General features: G+C 38.9%; 1 protein-coding gene and 1 long non-coding RNA gene across 3 annotated transcripts in view; one reads left to right on the forward strand and one right to left on the reverse strand.

Annotated features, from left to right (window-relative positions):
• Positions 1-20,378, reverse strand: part of MAN1A2 (mannosidase alpha class 1A member 2) — a 133,765-nt gene that overhangs the window by 62,723 nt on the left and 50,664 nt on the right. The window contains exons 1-3 of one of the 2 annotated variants that reach the window (XM_059838143.1): positions 12,765-12,868; positions 10,351-10,469; positions 7,913-7,993 (exon numbers count right to left, since the gene is read on the reverse strand). In XM_059838143.1, the coding sequence (XP_059694126.1) occupies positions 7,913-7,993; positions 10,351-10,458 (189 nt within the window). In that variant the 5' untranslated portion in view covers positions 10,459-10,469; positions 12,765-12,868. Of the gene's footprint in view, positions 1-7,912; positions 7,994-10,350; positions 10,470-12,764; positions 12,869-20,378 lie in introns of those variants that run through there. The other variant, XM_059838142.1, reaches the window with a different exon arrangement.
• Positions 16,411-20,378, forward strand: part of LOC132323197 (uncharacterized) — a 29,580-nt gene continuing 25,612 nt past the window's right edge. Inside the window, exon 1 of the long non-coding RNA XR_009485284.1 lies at positions 16,411-16,703. This is a non-coding gene — a long non-coding RNA (uncharacterized LOC132323197). The remainder of the gene's footprint in view (positions 16,704-20,378) is intronic.

The following is a 20,378-nucleotide window of genomic DNA, read 5'->3' on the forward strand; positions in this document are numbered from 1 at the left end:
TGTTTGTCTGTATAGATGTGGGCTCTATTTACATGTTTTTGTGCTATTTCTTCTTTAATGTTCAGAAAGACAGGGGAAATCCACACATTTAAAGGATCCATCTTAATTTAGATAAAATCTAGGTACCTGAAAGAAAGTCTGCAGTGAAACAAAATAGATCCATGTAACATCATGTTCTTCTGACTGTCTTAGTCTCAGTTAACTACATCTCCTCAGCCTCCTAATGATGACATGCATTTTGCATCCTGCCCTCTCCTACTTGGAGACATAGCTCCAGCAAGTGCCTGCTTATGTTTGCTCCAGGTACTCTCAGTGTTAGAGGATTTTATTTCCTGCTCTCCATATAACATATGTGTTAAGTAACACATATCCTAACACATATTATGAGAAAACAGAAAATAATGCATGCTGGGAACACACAGGGGAAATACCAAAATCCCTAACCAGGCTGAAACCGCTATTTGAGGGAGTTTACCAACTCCCACAGGTGACACCAAGCCCCAGAAGGGATCCACGCTCATGAGGGCTCACCACCACAGCAAGCCACCAGACAGCCATGCAGTGTCACAGACTGGGCTGTAGCCAGGGGGAAAGACAAGGCTTGATATATGGAAGGTAGAAAACTCCCTCCACTCCTGGGGAGATGCTGATAACTCTGTAAGTATCAGTGGATGAGGCTTTTTTTTTTTTTTTTTTTTTTTTTTTTTTGGCTAGGGCTTGCTGTGTAAGAAATAAGTATGCCAAGCCACTCTGGAAATACAAACTTTTCTAAAGCAAGTAGAGGTCCCAGAGCATGGAGAAGAAATAGTACTCAAGGATTATTAACCTTTAGGGAAGATGTCACAGTATCCAGAGACAGCAGACATGCCTGTGACTGGGATCCCTATGAAGAGACTACTATTCTTGGAGATTTGCTCAAAAAATTGGACTTTATCTACCTATTTTTCAAGAAGCTAGACTAACATTTGGCAGGCAGTCACGTTCATTCTAGCAGTGGGTATCATCAGTGCTGGAGGCTATTGGGTAGGAGCCATAGAGGAGCAGTGACAGCAATTCATCAAATGCAACTGTAAAAAAATTGGATTTTGAACACAGAGCAATAATCTCTGGTACAAGATTGTTCTTTGTCTTATTTAGGCTTTATTGCTCCAATGATCATTCCCTGTGTTTAATTACAGAATGAGTCTGCATATATGCAACACTTGGGCTCTGCAGATATCTGTCCCTCCCTCCTTGAACAAATTCCCATTTGGAGAGCAGAAAGTTCATTTACAGTGTGTTCACAAAGACTTGGAAGTGAAAACATTGCACATAGCAGGGTTCAGTATCTTCACTGTTGTCTTTTGGATGGGTTTCAGAAATGAGGAACAATGGATCCTGCAAGATGCTCTAGGAATTTCCACCTGCCTTTATGAGCTCAAAGAAGTTCACACATCCAATAGGAAGGCTTGAAGCTGATTTCTTCTGGCATTGTCACCTGTGAAGTCTTCCTCATACTGACTGCTCCTTCACTAGCCAGGTCTGGGGACAGCACAGCAGAAATTACAACTCTTGGACCACTTGATGCAGCACATTACAAGAAAATCCAACTTCTGTTGAAAATTCCAGTGTGATATCCTACATCAGGTTGCAACAGACCTTTTACTGTTTTAGCCCTCGAGGACACTGGAACTCCTGGTCTCCTGGTAACCTACTCACAACAAATTCTACATTCAGACACAATCATCATGGATCTATTTTGTAAATTCTCCTGCAGCTTATCGCTGCGGTCTGTTGGCAAGTTTTGTTCTTTGAGCATTAACACAGAGAGATCAGCCAACTCATTTCTGCCTCGTGCCATTCATTCTTACTGCTTGCCTGCTTGTTGCTCTTTTGCACCAGGAGTTGAAAGCTTTGTGGACAGGCAGTGATTTTAAAAACAGTGCACCTATCCTCCCTCAAAAATCAGTATCAGCTACCATGATGCCCAAAAAGACCCAGGTTGACAGATGTGACTGAAAGAAGTGGAAGAACATATAATCAATCACATACCAAATAAAGATCAATTAGATAATTTGTGTTGAAAAAAAGAATTTACCAATACCAACATCCATATAGAAGAGAAAACCCAATGCTACCCAGAGAAAAACCAAGCACCATACATGACTGATCTTGAATAAAATCTTGAACTGCAGAACTAGATAGACACTAAAGGAGATCAAAGAATTCCAGAGGCACATACTCAGAAACCAGCCATACACTACAGGATCATTTCCAGATAACCTCCCAAGAAAATGACTTTAGAAGACTGCATGAACAGATAGATCCAATCTAATAAGAGTACAAATTGCAATAGCATTCTTTTTTTTGTTTTTTGTGAAATACAAGTAGATTTACGTTGCTCTAATCTCCTTATATACATGATACTCTTTCATTAAGCATTTCTATTCTGATGCTGTTACATACAATAGAGTCATATCAAGATATTTTATTACATTAGTGCTGGATACTAAGGTAAAGAAAATCATAAAGAATACAAAACATTCTTACACAGTAAGTCTAGGGAATTAACTTGGAATAAACAAAGAAGCTTACTGTTCTGGGGAAAATGCTAAACAGTGCCCTTCCACACATCACTGAAAACTGTAAAAAAACACATGGATTCATAACTAAAGACAAAAATTATATTTGTGCCAGTATGATGCACTAAAGAAAGAAAATCCCTTAATGTAGCCACATAAAAAAGTTGGGGTTTTTTGTTGTTTTGCTTTGGCATTTTATTGATGCTTTTTGTTTGTTTGTTTTTAAATCATGTAAGGCTGGTTTTCATCCTATGCTGCCATACTCAACGTTTACTTGATACTAGGCATATGGAAAATTTAATTTCTACTTATTTCTGTTACACTATCAGCTGTATCATAGTGTTGTCCCTCACCCCCAACCCACAAGCATAATGAAGACTGTACATAGTTCTTACAGAAATTAAAGGATTGTTGCAGGGATTACTGAGAAACAGTCTGGTTCAATTTGGATAAGAAGTCATTATATATTTTACCATCAATATGTTATTTTGGACTGTTAATTCTATTTGACAGACACAAAAGAGGAAGCACAGTGGTGCCTCTGAACTCAGAAGGTAGGAAACTAGGCAGTTCACACACTTTAAGTACAATCCTGTTTGATCAAAATGTAAAATACAAACATGTTATCCATTCTATCACAACCTGGGGTAGAAAATAGGAGTGTCTAATTTTCACAGTATGTCTCTCAGTCACTCACAATTCTACTAAGCAATTCTCATAAACCCTATACCTCAAATATATTTAATTAGTGGCTCCTTATTGAATACAGACACAATGAATTCTGCATTTCTTATTTAGGTATTTAGGTACTTAGAGATTATACTTATTAGCATACAATTCAATAAAGAATAACAATGAGTGAACATTTTAAGCTGGTTGCTTACTGGAACTGGGAAGAAATCTCTGGCACACAGCAACATACAAGAGAGTCTGCCTAGAGATGCTGAACTCTACTGTCAAGGTCTTTTCCAGCCTAGATGATTCTATTATTTTATGACACACAGCACTCCCAGGAGAGACCATGCTTTTTTCCTTCATTTTTTTATTGAGCCTCTCTCTGTTGCACAGAATCGGTCAGGTTGGAAGGGACCTCAGGGGATCATCTGGTCCAACCTCCTCTTTCTTTCATTTGTAGCATTTCAAAAGAAATACACTAAACCTCCCACTTATAGGGTGGGGACCCTAATACCATTTGCAGCTCTGGGGTCCCAATAAAAGAAGAATGTGGACCCGTTGAAGCAGGTCCAGAAGATGGTCTCAAAAATGATCCGAGGGCTGAAGCACATCTCCTTTGAAGGCAGGCTAAGAGAGTTGAGGCTGTTCAGCCTGGAGAAGAGAAGGCTCCAGAGGGACCTTCTAGCACCTTCCAGCCCCTGAAGGGGGCCCGGCTTCCAAGAAAGATGAAGAGGACTTTCTTCTACGGCCTCTAATGACAGGAGAAGGGACAACTGTTTAAAAACTGAAAGAGGGTAGTTTTAGAGGGGACATTATCACAAAACTGTTTAGGTTGGAAGACACCCTTAAAGATCATCTAGTTCCAACCCCTGCCATGGGAAGGGACGCCTTCCACCAGACCAGGCTGCTCAAAGCCCTCTTAGGGCCCTATGAGGAAGGCATTTGTTACAATAAGGTTAAGGACATTGTACTACCCAGGGAAGCTGTGGACACACATTCCCTGGCAGTGTTCAAAGACAGGTCAGAGAGGGCTCTGACTAACATGCCTGTTGAAAGCTGTCCCTGCCTATGGCAAAGGGGTTGTACAAGATGATCTTAAAAGGTCCTTTCCAACCCAAACCATTCTATGATTCTATATTCCACAGTTTTAGCACATACTCATTATATAATTCAATAATGTACCCTGGAGAAGTCATAGCCCCAAAGAATTTCAAAATTGATGACAGATTGAGACCTCATTTCTCTGTTGGAACTGAGACAAAGAAGGAACACTCTTTTATCTGGCAACATACACCTAGCCAGACACCAGATGGCCTGTCCACAACCAGCCAGGAAAAACATACTGTGCAGAGGATTTAAACAAGGCCCCCCCAGACTGCAGACCTACGACCTCTGCCACCAGAGATGTATCAGTGCTGCTTCAACTTCAGAAGACTGAAACAGAATGCATGGGCAAATTTTCCACTGTGTTAAGGTTTGCAGTTGTATCTTGATTATCTTCCATTCAAAAGGCACGCTGAGATGGAAAAATGGAGAAAGATGGTGATCTTTCACGCATCAAGAGAACTGCCTGTTAGACAGGGAAACAATTTTGTCTCCCAACTTTGGCAGACAGGTACAGGGAGGCAAGACAACCATGACATTTGCACCAAAATGCATCGTTCTCAAGCTTTACATGCTCACCACTCATCAAAGTCCAGCAGAAATCCCCACATATGAAAGACTGAGCTGTTAAAAAATTTACATGTCATGTTTCACAAAAAAAGACCTGTGACTCAGCACTGGACAGAACAAGCCCTACAGCATTTTCAGCCAAGCTGTCAGCGGCTAAAACCAGCAACTTTATTTTGGGTTGTATGGGAGATATATTTCATTATTCACCCATTCATTGCAGTGAGTAAGAGGAAACCCTTACTGATGAAAGGACAGCAATACTCACAATCTTAGCAAAAAAGGCTTAAAATTCTACCATTAACTATAATCAGCATTATTAAAACCATGATCTCAGTTGATGCTCCTCTAAGTAACAGCAGTAACATGACAGTTTAAATACAGCATGGAAGCCACAGAGTCATGCCACTAGACATGCTAAATAAACTTTAAATCTAACATGTTTTCAATAAAAGCATTAAAAAGGATTATTTAATCTAAATTAATAATCTGCTGCACTTGAAAACTATGGTCAATAGCTACCATTATGAATCAATCAGACAGAATCCTATCAAGCACAGTTGCCCTCTCCCTACAAAGGGCATTGTAGATACACCATGAGGACTTTAAAATTCTCCAGACGTGGCCATTTACAAATGATTAAAGTTCCACAGCTGATGCTGAGTCTTGGACACTGTTTTAGGGTTGTCCCTACAGCAACTTTATCAATACTAAGTGATGGGAGTCAAAATGAAGTAAGAGCAGCTTTTGTAACTATCACCAAACAGCAGTAACTCCTGTTGCAGATCTAAGCAGAATTTGTATTTATTTAAAGGAGAAAAAAATAATTAATTCAAAGCAGCAGTTCATTGTACTGGACCTTACTATAAATACATCAAACAAGACATGCAAAAGTATGGAAAATCAGTATGAAAACCTTCTAAAACCAATCTAACAACAGCCTTGCAGAAGTAGAGGCTTTGAGGAAGATGGCGACTGGATTATCAACAAGGTGTGTTAAGTGTACATGATCAAGCAAATGATGGTTTGATGAACAAAGAAAGGACACCTACCAGGAGACAGAGACTGCCTAAAGGTGTAAGCCCACGTGCACGTTCACAACCTGATCAGGTAAAACGCCCAAACAGCTGGGAACAGGCTTGTCTGTCTCAGCAATGCTAGAAGGTGTTCCTCACATGTCTGAACGCAGTGAATAAAAAAATCATGTCCCAAAAAAATCATGTCCCAATCCTGAGCTAAAAAATATGTTCCCTTTTTGGGGAAGAGAGAGGACCAGATTGGAAATCACATCTCAAGCAACCTGTTTCCAACTCCAAGGAGTTCCCAGACGCAGGTGTCTCTCCTGGGCTCGGCTGCTGAAGAGCCTCGAAATCCCTTTCTTGTCGTATCCACAATGACAAAATTACAGAGAAAACCCATCCAACTTGGCAAATGAAGCAGTGTCTCAGATACCCAAAGCAATCCTAGCAGCCACACTATTTTGAAAGAAATGCAGTCTGAGCACTTTTTTTTTAGCAGTTCTTTAGGAAAATAAAGATGATACATATGGACATTTGACGGGAATCCTGTATCACAAACCATGAAGCATTTGAAGTCTGTTGGAGAGAATGATGCCATAAAAATCTTAAAAACAAAAGACTCAGCCCAGCCAACATTTAGGAAAGAAAGGGTAGATGTTTTCTAAGAAGGAAAGAAATTAAAGCTATTTAAGCAAAGGTGCTTGTTCTGACTCTACCAAAAGGTTAGAAGCAAATTTAAGAAGGAATACTCTCCTTTACAAATGCAGGCAAAGCATATGTTTTGCCAGGGCTTGGCTGCACCCATCTGTATACTGGGGCAAAAAAGTTCTTTTTAAGGGGCTTGTGCACAAGTGCAGTATCACTATATACAAACAATCCAGCTATGAATGTGTGATCCTAGCTTTTTCTCTAAGGTTTTTCATAATCACAATAGATACCTCCAAGAAGCATGGTCCAATTTGAAGAAGGTAAAGCAGGAGCACTGGATGAAAAATAAACCACCCATTTCTTTCAAGATGTACACAGGATTTTTGTCTTGCCACTGAGCTCTTCTTCCTGAGAGAATACCCTCATAAAGGAGAAAATTCACACATCACAGGATGATGCCAAAGACTTAAAGAGACAATAAATTATGAGTTTTCTCTTGGTTACTTTTAGGGCTGCAGTCTTAAAATCCCTGAGAACTTGCTGGTACGTATGTGGTGCTTCCCTAAACAAAGGAAGAAGTTACCTAAGAACACCTGAAAGCCATGAAATATGTCTGGTAGTGGGCTACAGATGGGTCATGAAAAATAAAGGACAAAACCAAAGAATCAAAGACACAGGCAATAGGTTAAATTCATGCAGCTGCTAAGATATGAGAAGAGCTGGGGGTCAAGCTCTAGTCTTGTATAGTAAGTGAAGTAAGAGGTCACAGCACTGTGACTGATGGACTAAGGAGGTCCATCATTACAAGTCTTTGGGGACATGCATCCTGTCAATCTAAGCATTTTTCCACATCTTTTCTAACAGAAGTTTCAGAAGCTGTATAAAATTGGCTTGCTATTTCCCAGTTTGTCACCAAGAAAACAGTAAGAAGATCGAGTAGCACTTTGATGAAGCAAACCCACATCCTTGCAGGACAAATGACAAAGCTATTATTTCTACCTTCATGGAGTTACAGAATATCAAAACAAGTTATTGTTGGCATGAAAAGGTTGACATTTCACTTGACATTTCAAGCTGATGCTTATTTGAGTGGATATCTTCTGAAAACATCTTGATGAAAGAAGCATTTCAGAACTGTAACCAAGTGTCCAAAATGCCAAGAGACCTACTCAGAAACAAACTTTAGAGATTCCATACTCAAAGAATTTGGTTATTTTGGACAACTGACTGCTGTGAAATTAATTTGCAACCTACTGAGAAATCAAGATTCTACAAAAGTATCCATATGCCACACTTGCTAGAGTACACTGAATTTCAGACACCTTCCAATCTCCTTACCTCTTGTCCTGAAAGGTAGTATGCTGCTAGAAGACCACCAATGAAGCGAATATTGACCTCAAAAACAGACACTTCAGAATTCTAGAACAGAAAGAAAGCATTAATAAATAATTAACCAACTTCTTCATGAAGGAAGAAAAAAATTGTCAAGGCAGAAGAAAATACATATCCTAAGGCAATCCACATGCAAGGGTCTGTACTGTTGCAGTCTCTAGATCCAAACTGAAATTCTCATGCACATCTTTGTGACACCAAATGACAATTCTAGTTACAGCTTCAACTGATTTTATTAAAATCGAATTAGTTTTTCTCCTGCCCTCTAACCATTTTATCACCACAAAGTGCAATTACAGTAATTTGGGCTGGTAGAAAAGAAGGTAAATACTACACATTTCTATAATTCAGCATCTTCTCTCTTATGCTTCAGCATAGCACCAAACATTCTAGTTTTAAAAGATAAAGCAAAATAATAATTCAAGAATTCCCATAATGCACTTTTTTAGCCTAAATTACTAAACTCAAATTCAGAGCTCTATTTTAACATAACCTTTGTCTCAGAATAGCCTTTATGTTATGACAAGTAGTACTGCAGGGCCACTGAGAAATTCAAGAGAATAAACGATTTTATTGCCTTCTTCCACGTTATTATCCTTAGGTTAAATTCAACAGTATCTTTTGACTCATTTAACCCACAAAAAATTAAGAGGAACCAGATAGTTTTAACAACTGACTCCCTCTGTGCCCCATTCAGCTAATTTTCCATATACACTCCATCTGTTTCCCCCATAAACTTCTCTTCAACCTATTAGACACAGAAATGTAGTTTTATTAAGAGATTTTGAGATAGGCAAGCCTTTCCTTTTATCCAGAAAATCACTACAATGTGCACTGAACAAGCTGACTCACCAATCTGCACACAGCTGAAATGACATTTACTTCTTTCCTTTTGTGCTATTTCTCTGGTACCTGCAGTGCTTGGATCAAAACTAAATTCATTTTGCACATTCTACATATTTCAGAAAGATTATGTGAATTAAAGTTTCTTCAAACAGCACTGATTAAAACTTGGAAGTCTGAAATACTCCCAAATGTTTTTAGTAAAAGGTTTTCCCTTTTCACAGAGAGGTGATACAAGAAAAATAACACCAATGCAGCATGATTCCACTTAATACCTATTAAAGTCATGAATCACACATGCAGTGGGACAGTGTAAAGTGAAACCAATTATTTCCATTTCCCAGTAGGAGAATCCAAGAGGATCAAATTTATGTATTTATTTATAAACTCCAAACCATATAAGGAAATTACTCAAGTTTGGGGTATACACAAGACAACTCATTAACCTTCAGAAATGGTTTTTGATACATAGGAAGACGTAACTGAACCCCAGAGGGTCATGTAAATTTCTTCCATCCAAATTCTAGATTAATATTGCAAATTTATATTGAAATTGCCTTAGATCAGACAAAAGTTATGGAAGCAATTTAGTTCACCCTCATAATGGTATCATTATCTCTACACTGTCTCTGATATATTTAGGATCTTCAGTTTTAGACTGAATAATTATCTGGTAGTAACTGAAAAAGTAGAGTAAAATTTCTTTGATGTTTGCCAGACAGTCAAGGTACAAATCAAAAGGAAAAAGCCCAAACAAATAATTTTTGAAAAGTAGGTTAAAATATAGAAACAACAGTAAGCATTTGCTGAGCTCAGAGTATACAACTATATTTCATTATGTGCATTATGTGAATGAAAAATTATTTTTGGAACCATAGGGCAAATCCAAGGACTGAAATACAAATTCCATCACAGAGTCTGTGACAGTCCCAAAATTAGTACAAAGAACACTAATCAATAAGACTAAAATAGCGCCATTTCTTCCATTTAATGCCTCTCAAGAATGTCAGATACTGTATGATCAACTGGGAAATTCTTGTGATAGATTAGGAGCCTGTAGGAAAACTCAAGAATTCAAGTGGCATATTTTGTGTTAAAACTCTTAAGAAATGGAAGAAGAGATTGTATTCTTAAGTAATTTATACACTGCAGTTTTGGGGAAAATTGTCTTTCATAGCTCCGTTTTTTGCAACAACTATCAGTCAATAAAGCCTCGTCTTTCTGTCTTCATTTCTGAGGCCTGGTTGTTTCTCATAAAACACTTCCTCTTACTTCCATTATCCAGTTATAATTTGTACTTTGAAAATACAATATATAGGTGTATCTCTACTTAGAATCGTAACTGTGAAAAGGTCAGGGCATATTGTTTTTCCCTAAAACAAAGTTAGATACACAGAGAATGTCACATCTGTGACAAGTTTACATCTGACACTTTGATCCATAATTTTTATTAAGTTTCACCTGAAAGACCTCTTCTGGATCTTCCCAAGATGAACACCTTGAAAAGAACTAGAGAAATATTTAGGGCAGGCTCTACTTACCACACTGAAATCAAGATTTTTGTCAATCCATTCTTGTCCTTCTCTGAATTCATCGTGAAGTCCCATGATATAAAGAGTATCCAATGCATCTACTATGGTAGCACCCATTTGTGAGTTTCCTATGTGCAAAAAAGAAGGGTTTCTATTACAAATGACTATTTCACTATTTTTCTTAAACATCACAAACGTGAGAAAATAACCTAAGCAGCAGCAAAGCAAAGTTACTACAAAAGTGTCAGCACAAAGAATTATCAAAATGAGCACGGAATTATCAAGTACATAAGAGGATTCCCACTTCTCTTTCAAAGTATCAATCCTCTGGCACAGTTTGGCTTCTGGGGAAAATAGAATACTAAAGACAGAAAAAAAGAGCCCTTCTCATCTGTTTTCATAACTTGAACTTGAGCAACTGTACTTTGACACAAAAAAAAATCACCAAAAAAACCCCACAGAAAACCAAAGGACAGAAAGACATTCAGTTCCAAAAAGCTACTAGGAATTCTAGGACAGAAGCATTAGGGGGAAAAAAAAAAAAAAAGGCACATGCAAGGTAACGCAATCAGCACTTGTAGTAATGCCTTACATTTCCCAACATTTACTTCTGAAATGTTCAAAGTTTCCCAATTATGGACACAAGCTAATGATTGAAAAGCACGGCCTGATGAGCAGGGAAGCGCTGGCCAGGCGTGACTGCCGGAGCCGCAGTCCCAAGATGTTCTCTTGGGCGTCTGCAGGGACGCGCTAGGAGCGCTAATGGATTTCTCAACTGTCACCACTTCAAGTGGAGCATTGAAAGCCAAATAAAAATCAATGGTGCTTTAAGCTAAAATGCCATTCACTTGAAACAGCAGCAATTTAGAGCTGATTGATGAGTGACTCATCGGTCTGTGCAAGGGATAGGAGATGGCAAGCCACAGCCCATGATAGCCCTGATCTCCCTAGGCCATCCCAACCAAACCTGCTGCCCTCAGTAGGCACAGGTCTTGGTTTCCAGAGGAAACCAAAATCATTATGAGTTATCTGTTTTCGTGAAGTGTTTAAAACTTCCTGTGCACCAACAAAGTAGCCAAATTTCACTGATCATACCTGTAATCTATAAACCAGTACACTCTGGTTTATAAACTCTGGTAAACTCTGATTAGCAATTTAATGACACTAGTGACAAGTCCATTTTAGGGTTCTTTTAATGTGCTTTCCACCCATAATGGAAATCTCTACAGCACAGTGTTCCTGCTTGGTAGTTTTTATTCATCCATTTCTGACTTTCACATGGTTAGAGCTATATTTTTTCCCCTCAAACATAACAGTAACTGAATGAAGCCATCATCCCCACTGTGTTTCTTTCACACATCTAAATGACTGAGAAAGCTTAATTTCATTTTCAGGGACTTCTTTCTCCAGATAATAAAAATTAAACACAACAGTATCCATGACAAAGCAACCACCGACTAATTTTTAAAGAATAGCCATGCACTGCTTTTAATTAATTTCAATTAGATTTGGAAAGCCTGAAGTTGGCGGTGTTTGTTAAGAAAATTCAAGTACAGATTGAGACACACTACCTTTTGCAAGATTAATTAAAAGACAAATCCTCTGACAAATTGTCCACCAGCCATACCTATAACTCTCAGGAAATGAATTCACTGGGGTGCTCAAGTAGTGTAAGGTTTAACGCCTTCAGCCAAATGACAAATCCCACTGCTTACGCTAAAGTGGAGGTTGCTTTGAGCAGAGCCACAGCACTGCACTTAACTTAGCACCTTCTCAAAAGCATAATGTGACAGTTATCTAATTTATCACTTCAAAAATATGCAAATAAGACCATGACACAAGGACTACCTTCAGTACCAGCTGACAAAGTATTTTTTTTTTTACATAAAGTTGGAATGTGTTATACAGCTTCCATGACATGCTCTAAGTAATTTCTGTTCCTTTATTTAAATCACATTGATAAAATTTTCAAATACACACAGTGTTTGAACGAAAAGGGATATGTAAGTCTTAGGAAATCCTGGAAGTTCCTCTTGTAATACTTCCAAAAAGTAAAAACTTTCCAAATTAAACACAGTGGTAATCAGATCAGTAAGATCTTGTATTCTTCAGCTTGCAAGGGATGTGGAAAACACATTGCATGGAAATGGCCTGGTGTGTCATTGTCCGCCACCCTACCTCCCCACAGCTGCTCCAAAGAACTTCAGACACCACGGCACAATCTTCCACAGTTTTCTAGATCTCAGAACTATTGGAATAAAATCCCAATATTGCCGGGTGGAATGTGCCTGGTCTCGTCTGGCCCTAGTGCTCTGGACCAAAGGTGGCAGCTGTGGTGTTTCACCTCACAGACACCTTTGGCTGGCTGGAAGTTGCAGTCAGGCACTCAGAACAAGTCCAGGCATGTTAGAAACTCAGTTTACTTCTAGTAGAAAAGGTTCAGGTGATAGTGAAGAGGAAAGAGAGCGGATTCCGCCGGAGGGTTAACTCCAGAGTTTATTCCAGGGTCACAGAGCTCTGAATCTTGGTAACAGCTCCAACAGAATCCCGACCGCATGGTCTCTGTGTCTTTTAAGCCCACAGGGAGGGGGGAGGGAAAGGATAGGTGAGCCACCAACCAGGTGGGAGGGGGAGGGTCTCAGGGGACAATGACACCTGGACAGGCCAATGACCCCAGGTCTGAGAAGCATCTTTTGAACTCCTGCCAATCACACGACGTCCTTGCTGGAATGTGGAGCTTGATAGACATCATTTTGGAAAGGGGGCAAGGGGGAGGGGAAGGGAGAGGTTGGCACACCTGAGAGGAACTGGGACAGGATATTGCCTCACACCGCAACACAGAACTACATTCCAGTGTCAAAAACATGGGAGAGCAGTATGTTGGGGGCAAGAATATCTACTTGCCAGATGTCAAGAAAGTATCTTCAAAACACAAATTTAAACAACCTTTTTCACAGGAATTCTCTTTGCACAGAGCCACAAAAGAAGGGCCATGGAAATTAAAAAGCACATCACTTCTGCCATCTAACAAATTCAATAGACTAATTCAGAGAGAACAGAACAGAGCTCTCTTCAGAGCTGATCAAAAGTGTTCAAGGTTTCCCCAGTGCATCCCATAGACTGAAAAATATGACCTCGCCAAATACAGACAAGAAATTTGCTTTCACTATCACTGTGTTAAAAGTGAGCCCCTCAACCCCCTCAACAGAGATCTCACTTAAACCAGTGGTCCCCAAAAGGGATTGCCTACAACCCACTTCTACAGATCCTCTGGTGCTGTTTGCAGCCACAGAAACAAGTGCAGGCCAGTAAAATTGGCTTGTTCAGCACTTTTTGTCCCTAAGAGTCAGTTAAACGCATAGGCTCACACTCTTGAGATTTTTGTCTGGGCCATACCCTAATACTTTGTTCAAGCCCTCCTTCCAGCTGCCTTTACACTCCTTTCTTTCACCTTTTACGTATATCTTTTCTAGAATGATGAATGTCCAACAAAACATTACTGAGAAAAGCCCTTCTACTCTCACATGCCTCTTCCCTAAGCAGTGATGGGCACCTGTTTCTGAGGCACAAATCAGTGTGGTTATAGTTTCTAGACTCCATGTGAGAGCTCAACTCTTTTTTATCCCAATCCCCTAAGGACAGCATGTACATCCTAACCTATAATAAATTATTAGTTTTCTTTTTTTCATATAAGCAGACTATTTCAACCAAATTTGAGTTATTTTTCTTTTTTCTACACATGAGTGCTTCTTCCTTGAGGAAGACTCAGAAGAACAATCTTTGCATTTTCAAATCCTTTTGGCTGAAAATGTTTCCAAAAGGTCAAGAGATGACAAGTCAAAATTTTGCAACAGATTGTCTGCTCAGTCTTCTTCCTTTAGTGTCAATCAGGCAGCAGGAAGCAAGCTAATTCCTTCCTCATGGGCATTGAGGTAGAAAAGTCCAAAATGCAGAATTCACACTCAGAAGTCTTTTGTCTACAAGAATACAGGGCAGAACTGAACATAATACAACACTGAGGACAATACACATTTAACACCTTGGCTGCTCCATACTGTAAGACAGGTACAACTTAAAACTATTTGTGGGCTACATGACATTTGGTCAGAGAGTAAAATGAGCTCTCAGCTTCTTTGTTCAAGGACTATGTAGAAACGATGTCATTCTTAATTTGTTCTTAAGAGCTTCCACTGAAGTCTTCAGTATCTACAGCTTGACCAAAATAAGCAGTGACATTCTTCATCTTAAAATGCACTGCACTTCCAGCAAGGCACAGACTGAAAACTGAAGAAGGAAGAAACAGCAAGTGTTCCAATCACTAGCCTGCACTAGGGTCAGTGTGCTGCTATAGGTAAAGCAGAAATGGATAGGCAGTGGTGCTTCCCCCTACTGATGCTGATAGAAACCATGCATCTAAAGTCACTAAGTGAAATCATTTTCCATTCATAATAGAGAATGCTCTTTTTTTTTCCTTTCTCAGCCATGCTAAGATCCATAAATTTTGGATCAAAAGGACAAGGGGATAACCTTTCTGGAATTAAACTGCAGAAGGTATCATTTGAAGTGCCATAAAGTAACCCTAAATGATGAGATAACAGTTTATAGTATACACTTCTTGCTACCACCTCAAGCAGTCTATTATTGCTCCACATATAGAGGGAGCAGATGTCTCATTGTGGTGAAAAAAGCCTATAAAACAATTAAACTATAATAGAAAATAACACTTCTTCTAGCTGAAGGCACTCCTCCCAGGGTCTGCCTCTGTTCAATACAAAGGCTCAGCTAGCCATGTCACAGAAGATAATAACCAATTCCAAAAAGGCTCAGTTTTAAAAACGTCAGATTAGGAAGTTTCCTCTCCATATAATTATAGTTCTAGTTGATTGAGCTCCAAATTTAATGAAGTTTGCCTAATGAATGCAATGCCCATTCTTCTAAATAAAACAGAACATCCATCATGAGCTAATGGAAAGAATTTAGCAGTGAAATAGCTGAACTATTAAGAAAATCATGCACACTCTCATTAAGCAAAAGTGTTATTCCAAAGGACTGCAAAATGGGAATTCAAATTTGTAGTTAGACAGGCTTCAGTTTCTTGAGATAAGTCAAATAATTCCTTCACTTGATACCACATAAAACTACAGTTTGAAATTTCTAGCAAATCATATGACTAAGTGTAAATATCAGGGCCTCTAAAAGAAAAATGTTCTTCTAATCTGGAATTCTTTCAGTATGCCAAAGCACTAGATGAAGAACTGGCTTATTAGTACCATTTGAAATTCTCACAAGAGACTACCAGAGTACAAGGGAGACAGAACACTGTAAAGTGTTCCACAACAAAATGAACACGAAGAAAATAAATAGCCCATTTTCATTATACCATAAGAAAAAGTGTAGAGATTTAGAATGTCTGGTATCAGCTTAGGGCTGCTTTGTGTATTTATTATGTGGAAGCAGAAGAGACCATAAGCAGTGAGGTACTAGAGAAAATATATTAATAGATCAACTATGCATAGATCAATTATGAACAGAAAAAGACTAAAGATTAAATAAGGAACAAGATGACAAAACTCTGCACCAACAAACTGAAGTCAGGCACTAAACTGAAAGGCAATCATCAAATAGGTGTTTCACAGAAACTCTGATTATTTAACATCTCACCCATACCTCCTCATTGCTTCAACATGTATACACCACACAAATCTCATTGCCTCTCCTAAAAAACACTTCCATAGGGGCTTTCATTGGCCCAAGTGGAGGGTTGAGCAGGGATACTGAGTCTGCATGGGAGCAAGTTAATTTTCTTCCCAGCAGCTTGTGTGGTGCTGTGGGGTTTGGATGTGTGACTAAACCAGTGCTGGAAACACACCAGAATTTTGACTATTGCTGAGCAGTGCTTGTACAGCATCCAGGCTCTTTGCTGCCCCCCTACATCCCCACAGTGAATAAGCCAGGGGAAGGCATAAGGTTGGAGACAGAATTTCCTCTTACCCTTTTTCTCCCTCTGCCTGTGCTCCAACACCTCTGTACCATAAGCGTGTGAGTGTCCTACAACACACTTGGCATTTACCCAGACACTTGCTAGAGGAGTAACAAACCTGAAGGAAATCCAGCCTACTCAAATGGATCACTCATTACCAAAATGTATGCTGCTGCTACGAAATCAAGGAAAGCAGCCTAAGTGGAAAACTACTGAGGCCACTCTGCTTCCAAAGAAGTCATATAAATAGGCCTAAGAGATGCATGTAACCATTCCTACTCTTCTACCTCAAGCAGTGACTGAGAAGGAAGCATTTTTTGTTTCTTCAGAAAAGAAAGCAGACGACACGTCCAAAAGCAGGATCAGTCCTTTTACAATCAAGGTAGGGTTTTCACATTTCCTAACCAGTGACAAAATCACACAGGAATAAATTACAGGAATAAAGACTCTTACTCTTCTTGGCAAGGATAGCCTGCAGACATCAGCAGCAGCTACATTTTGAAGAAAGCTAAGGGAATTGGTGAGACTGAGGAAGAACAAGAAGTTAGATACAGTAAAAGCATTTGGACAATTACTGAGGACAATTGTCTCTACACCACACAAAGAGCAAGTATCTCTGTATTAAGACATCCCTGCAATCTAAATTATTTTATACTCTAGAAAGCAGACTTATCTTCCTAAGCAATAAAAAGTTGGAATACATAGTTAGTTATGTGCAAAGAGTAGAGATCTAGATGCAAGAAAATAGCTTTCACTCTTAAAACAGCTTCCCATGGCTAATGGGATGGTCATATTGATTGACAGAACCATAAGATACAAACAGAAATAGTGCCAGAAGGACTACTGGTCTCAGCCTGATTCATATCTGATTAGTTTTTTTGCAGAGCCCTGGACAGACATCACTTAGTGAAAGCTGAACCTACTCTAACTGGTGCAGAACATGCTTGATTACTGGTGTAGCTACTTGGGGATGGAGGCAGGATCAGCTTGTAAAAGGAATGTAAGCGGACCAAAGCCTCAAGGGATAATTTACCATAATTTCTAGAGATAAATTTCCACTAAAGCAGGCGACCTCAGCTTCAGACGGGTCCAGCACTACTGACAGAGAAACCCAACAACGGGGGTGTACACAGGCATAGAGCAGATCCTCCCTTTTCCACCACAGTGGTTCCAGAAACAAAAGAGGAGAAGTAAAGCCTCCCCAAGGAGAAATATATACTCTATCAACACTCTGAAGTGTTACACTCTGAAGGTAAAAGTTTAGTTATATTTCACATAGGCAGTTATTTTAATTCCCAGCAACTGAGCGAAAATGTTTCCTTGACAGACTCAACCTGACATTAAATACAGAGTTATTACAATCCTAAGGAAAATAAATATTCTTGTTATTGTTATTCCTGCCTGCCCAGATTCATAATGGCTGAAAAATACATACTGGGCAAGACTGCACTATGTATTAGAAAATATACCAATTTCTAGTCTAAAAGATTTAAATAATTCAAGTTTTCAGACTGTAGCAATAGGATTTCTTGATGTGACAGACAATTAGAGACATGGTATGAAAATATGTAACATGAAAATTAAAAGCAAACAATTATCAACAATTTTCTGTATCTCTAATGAGAGTCTGGCAATAAAGCTGCCACTACTGAAGCATACCACTTGCAAAATATCTTAATGACTCACAAGGAACAAGATAACATTTAAGAAAATTAATTAAACTTTTGAACAAGAGAGTTTAATTTCACTGAGAAAACAAGTGCTTCAAAATTAGTCAATGAAACTATACATTTCATACAAAACTGCAGTGTATGATTTCAGCTCAGTCATAAAATGCAATGAATAAGCCTGTAAGTATCCATGAAGAAACCAATTGCCTTTAACATTTTAGACTAATTAAAAAAGCAGAAAAAAAAAAAAGCATGCTGATTGCTTAGTTCTGTTAAATTGCTGATAATAGACAAGATGAAAAGGAGGTCTTAATGTTTTGTACCAGACAATAGAGTACTTTAGCATATAAATAACATTAAATGATCAATTTTAATGCTTTCCTTAATTTCATAACAGAGGAAGTCATGGGAGTAGAACACTGAATTGTATGCTAGACTTTGAACCTATTAAAAACTGGACCTGCTGGTATTTGTTAATAATCAACAAACTGCTGCCTGAATACCCATGCTCTTAAAACCCGAATTTTAAAACTTTGTCTAAGAATCTACACTGCAATAAACCCTCCTCTTGACTGCTTTTCACTTGATTGCTTTACTTTGCTCCCTAAATCTTACATGGCCCTTCAAATTAATTCAGAATTCATGCAAGCAAGAGCTGAATGCAGTCCCCCTAATACAAAGCCTGAATATCCTCAGACCATTTCAATTTTCTACATTTCTATCCAATTTCCTCCATATTTTTTGTTATCTTATTTTTAAGCACAAAGACCAAACTCTAATACTGTACACAGGAGGAGGACTGTGTGCAGACCATAATAAAGATTAATGCTGGAACTATGATCTGAGTTAGTGGAAGGTTAAGACCTGGTGATAACTGAAAAGCCACGATGTCAGGAGAGAAAGGATAGCATGAATTTCAGAGTAGGAAAGGAAAGAGGGAGAGAAGATGGCATTGAGTACAAAGGAGGCCATGGAAGCATGTCAGAAAGAAACCAAGAATAACGTGAAAAGTGAATGGTGACAGCAAATCTGCTGCATACACAAAGCAGTCAATCAAAACTAATCAAAAATATAGATCTGAAGTAAGCCCATTTAAGAAAACAGGAAGTGGAAGACTGAAGGGAAAAGTACCTATGAATGATGGCCTGGAAGTATGAAGAGCCTAAACACTAGCAGCAATCAGTTAAACACCACAGCAAGCAAAGCAAGATTAATATTTGAGACTAAATAAGAGAACAAGATGTTATCTGGACTTGATATAGTTGTGTGACTTTATATAAATCAAGCTAAGTACAGGTCTTCCAAGACCAGATACAATCTCTCACAGATAATAGTAAGCTAAATTGCTTTGTCAGCTAGGGAGTAGGAAAAGGCATATCAAAAAAAGCCCCACCTAAGAGCCATCATGGCACACAAGCTTTTCTGTCTTTATATCTGGGCCACTTCCGCACACTTTGGTCCAAACCACGTTCTAAATTTTCTTTGGGACACCGTAAGAGAGTAGATTTTCAGTGGGATAGCCACAGAACTTCACCAGATGGGTGCAAAACGTGAGTGAACAGTATCAGTGTATCAGGCACAAGCACAGTGCTCCACTCACGTGGTTGAACTGTTCCCGAATTCCAGCTGCCAGGTACACCTGCTGACTTCAGATGACAGCAAAGCACACCCACACCTGACTCCCTCACCCTACACATGCCCAGAGAGTTGTCCTCAGCAGATTTCGCTTTAGAGCTCAGAATGCCAATTCTTACTCAGCTGTCATGCCAGGTCATATTTTAACACTGTCCAAAATGAGACTGCATAGCCTTATCTTCATCTCCTCATTATACCCTCTGCTTTCAGTTCCAAAGGTTAAATTCATGAACAGCATTCCCACAACCTAAATAATTCACAAATCAAAATAAACATTAAGTCCAAAGATTTCCAACAGGAAACAATTTTTTCTTCCTCAGAGCAAACCATATGGTTTATACGAGAAGAACAGGAGAGAATGCTGTGGGGAAGAATCAAAATTCTCAGTCTGAGCCTCAGCCCTGAACTCTAGTATGACTTAATTTTTTCATTGCCATTTCATACAGATGTTTACCTCACAATTCTACAAGGCAGGTTAGAGAAATGAGGTGTGTTTATCTAATTTCACTTTGCATTTGTGCATCTTTTGTTCATTTTGTGGGGTTTTCTGGTTAAAGCAGAATTTTCAGTCTTCTGAATAGGATTTAACATAATTGTTTCAGACACTTAAAAAAGTCACCGAGTACAACTGCCCTAATTGTGTTGTACACAAACTAATACAAACTGTGTGAGAAGAATTCAGTAGGAATATTGTATTATTAAAATGAACAAGACAACAGCTGCTCGCGGTGAATTTTCCTGATATGCATAGG

The sequence above is a fragment of the Haemorhous mexicanus genome, chromosome 2 (genome assembly GCF_027477595.1).
Source record: "Haemorhous mexicanus isolate bHaeMex1 chromosome 2, bHaeMex1.pri, whole genome shotgun sequence".
Classification (NCBI taxonomy): Eukaryota; Metazoa; Chordata; class Aves; order Passeriformes; family Fringillidae; genus Haemorhous; species Haemorhous mexicanus.